This window comes from Cyprinodon variegatus, unplaced genomic scaffold, assembly GCF_000732505.1.
Source record: "Cyprinodon variegatus isolate N-32 unplaced genomic scaffold, C_variegatus-1.0 Scaffold57, whole genome shotgun sequence".
Taxonomy (NCBI): Eukaryota; Metazoa; Chordata; class Actinopteri; order Cyprinodontiformes; family Cyprinodontidae; genus Cyprinodon; species Cyprinodon variegatus.
Window position 1 is genome coordinate 451,512 of NW_015150510.1, and position 3,419 is coordinate 454,930.

A 3,419-nucleotide genomic window follows, 5' to 3' on the forward strand; every position below is an offset into this window, starting at 1 on the left:
AATCGTGGTATCGGTATCGGCGAGTACCAGCAAATAGGGCACTGAAACCATTTTTAGATCCAAAAGTTTATTCAACTATTGTCACCCACTCCTTGTAGGCAATAAAAAGTTCTACTGGATTCACTTTGTATAGATTTTTTCCTGCTTCACAAAGGTAGGCAGCAGCTTGACAAAGCCATGATGACAATTATTTTATATTATTATGGTATCGGTATAAAAAAAAGGAATAAAAAAAATGGTATAGTCTCCAGCTATGTAGAGCTGATGGACTTGTAGATAAATATGCATTAAAATTGTTTCAACAAAAAACTGAATTAGGAGCTGAATATGAATAATTAACAGTTTGTAATAGTTCAGAGGTTCACAGTGAGGCAAGGATTTGGCAAAGCAACTTATATGTGCTCAACAGTGATGTTTGTATAAACTAATGTGAGGAGCCATAAATATGGTGTCCATTGGTCAATAAATTCAGTCCATTAGGAAATAACCTTGTGAGAAGTCAATGATTCCGTTTTTTTTTTCCTCTCGGTTCCCAGTTCAACTGAATGCTTAGTTTCCATAACAAATGACCACCCCAGAAATTGATTATTTCAACTGGAGGAAAATAATGCATAACTCATCTCACGTCTCTGGACTGCCGGGCAATTTATCCCCAAACGATGAGCCCAAATAGTCAGCATCAGACGTCGTAAATCACCGGCAACACGTTGACGCTCTACCTGACAAATATGATAATTGCCGGTCTGGGTGTGGGGAGAAGGGGAGCGAGGGGGGGGGGCTCGCCTCGCCCAGTCCTGACATATGACTTCATGGATGCCAGGACATTCAGAGCCGGGCCCGAGTGAAAAAGAGGGGAAAAGAGGGAGGTGGTTTCCATAGCAACCCAGCATTTCCATTGACTGACTTTGCGCTCACGTAGCGAAGACAAATTGCACCGGCCGGGTGTGGGGGAGGTCTGTCAGACTGTTAGCCCCGGGGTCAAATTCATGTTGTTTTATTTTCTCCCAATTCCTACAGGGGGTATCAACTGAAAAACCTTAATTTCAGCCTGTAATGGGCTCCTGGGCCCGCATTAGAAAAGACGCATGCATTCAGGTTGCCAGGTCCTTTTTTTCCTGGGGAGAGATGGAAGTTTCAGCCCACATATCACTCCTTACACATTACAGGTATTTTTTTTTCCCTAGCCCCCACCCCCTCAACCCCCCAAGGCCTCTTGATACTTCCTCACACGCAAACTCTGCACTTTTCTTTTACGTATTTCAGATGATCTACACACTAAAATCCCACATTTATTTCCCACAATGTCGCAGCAAGCTTTTTAACTATCCAGGAAAGTAAACATTCCATGCAAATACAAAAAAAACAAAGACATAAAACAGCAGGAGGTTTTGCTGTTCAAGGCAGATTGGGCTCTATTAACAAGCAAATGGAACAAATGCTGCTGGAGGAGAAAGAGAAAAGCACAACGCCCAGACACAAGGACGCTAACTCACCCCGCTCTCTGGGAAGGTGGTCCACGCCAGCTCTGTGGTAGCCCACCGACTGTCCATGAGGGTTTCTGCAAATGAAGAGTAGGAGGCAGAAATAAGAGCGCAAGTTAAATGATGTGAGTAAAAAAAAAAAAAAGAGTTGCACAGCATTAGAGACCACACAGAAGTTCCCTGTGAGAGACAAAAGGAAGCAGGTAAGGCCTGCTCTCCCTCTCCATCATAACCTCCACCCACGTGCGCTTTGGGTTTTTCTTTTTGAAAGCGCTGACAATTACAGCGGATCTGTGATGCAGTCTAATTAAGCCTGTGTGTGCGTGCCTGGCACTCGCTTCTCTGTCCTTAGTCATTTGTGAATCTCAGAACAAAGCATCCTCCTGGATGCCTTTGGATTGAAAGGTTCCATTAACTCAGACTGCTTCAGAGAGGCCTCATAGGCTTAAAAAAAAGAAAAACTTTAACCAAACAGTGGGATTAAAGGGTGAGAGGCTGACAGACACACAATACCATCATAAAACATGTCGCCTCTTCAAGCTGAAATATGTCCTGATTGAAAGGGGGTTTCTATGGAGTGACATTTGTTCCAATATTCTTCAAAGTGAAGGATACAGTTTGTAAATGAAAATTTGAAAAATTGCTTTCCAAAATAAAATTTAAAAAAAAGTTTGGAGATTTAAATTTTCTGTTTCCTCAGATTTTTTATTTTATATATATTTATTTTTTTTCTACTTCATTTTCCTATTTTCCATTTTTTTTTTCCAAATCTTTTTTTTATAAGATGTTTCTCCGTGACCCGACCCCGGATAAGCGGAAGAAGATGGATGGATGGATGGATGGGTTTAAAAAATGTTATTCTTTTCAAATTGCGTTTTACAGATGACATTCTCTTTCCTTCGAGCCCGATACAAACACTCGCTGATGAGCAATAAAAACGCTGTCGCTAACATCCGTAAAAGACCAATAGAAATGCATCTTTTTTCCTCATTCGAGAGGAAATCCCCCATAAATAAAAAATAATGTGATTAGTAACACTTAATCGTAAAAACAGTTTTAAGAAGATAAAATAAAAATTCAAAAGCTGTAGAAGAAAAAAATGAAACATTGAAATAAAAAAAATAATGCAAAATTCTTTGGAAAAAAACAAACAAAGAGTGAAACAGCAACAAAGTAACCTTTTTAAGAAATAAAAATTTATAGCCTTGTTTCTCGATTGCATTTCTTTTAATTTCCATTTATAAAAAAGCATTTTTTGTCTGCAACAACAACAAAATAAAAAGTCACTCCATAGCTTCCCCTCCACCTGGAGCCGAACTGAACCAGAGCAGCTTAGATCAGTATCAATAATCCCACGCTGCCCCATCAGTTTATCTCACCTTGGAGAACTTAACCCCCCGTTTACGGCTGCTGCCTCACCGGCTCCCATTGTTCTGTCGTTGTCGGTGCATAATCAGTGAAACAATTACACGTTCTTCATGGAGACTCTGTGACATGGCGCCTGCTGTGCACCATTTGCTCACAAGTTGTTGATAACGGTGAAGGAGGAGGGTGTGAGAGGGCTAAAATAAATAACGCTCTGTGTGGAGCAGCAGAGGAAGTCATTCTAGGAAACGCGGCTCTGTTCTGGTCGCAGACTGTGGTCACAATACAGTACGTGTTTGTGTGGTGCTGATAGGAGCTGTTTGACTTAAACAGATTAAAGCAGGATCTACGGTATGTGTGGTGACCTCGTCACTATGATAATCACCAAAGGCTTATAGGAGGGAGTCACATAGTTCTAGATAATAAAGAAACTCAATGTGATGGCTTTAAAAAGCTACAGATAAACTCAGCATAGTAGAGCTGAGCCTCAGTTTTATTGAGAAATTTAGATGATAATTTAATTTGAGAATTAATTAAATGTTTTCTGAAATACGGAAGAGGATTAGGGCCAGT

At 40.5% G+C, this 3,419-nt stretch overlaps 1 protein-coding gene across 1 annotated transcript in view; it reads right to left on the minus strand.

Moving 5' to 3' along the window:
• Positions 1-3,419, minus strand: part of LOC107082621 (ephrin type-B receptor 3-like) — a 104,142-nt gene that overhangs the window by 79,093 nt on the left and 21,630 nt on the right. Inside the window, exon 2 of the mRNA XM_015371395.1 lies at positions 1,494-1,558. Within this exon, the coding sequence (XP_015226881.1) occupies positions 1,494-1,558 (65 nt within the window). The remainder of the gene's footprint in view (positions 1-1,493; positions 1,559-3,419) is intronic.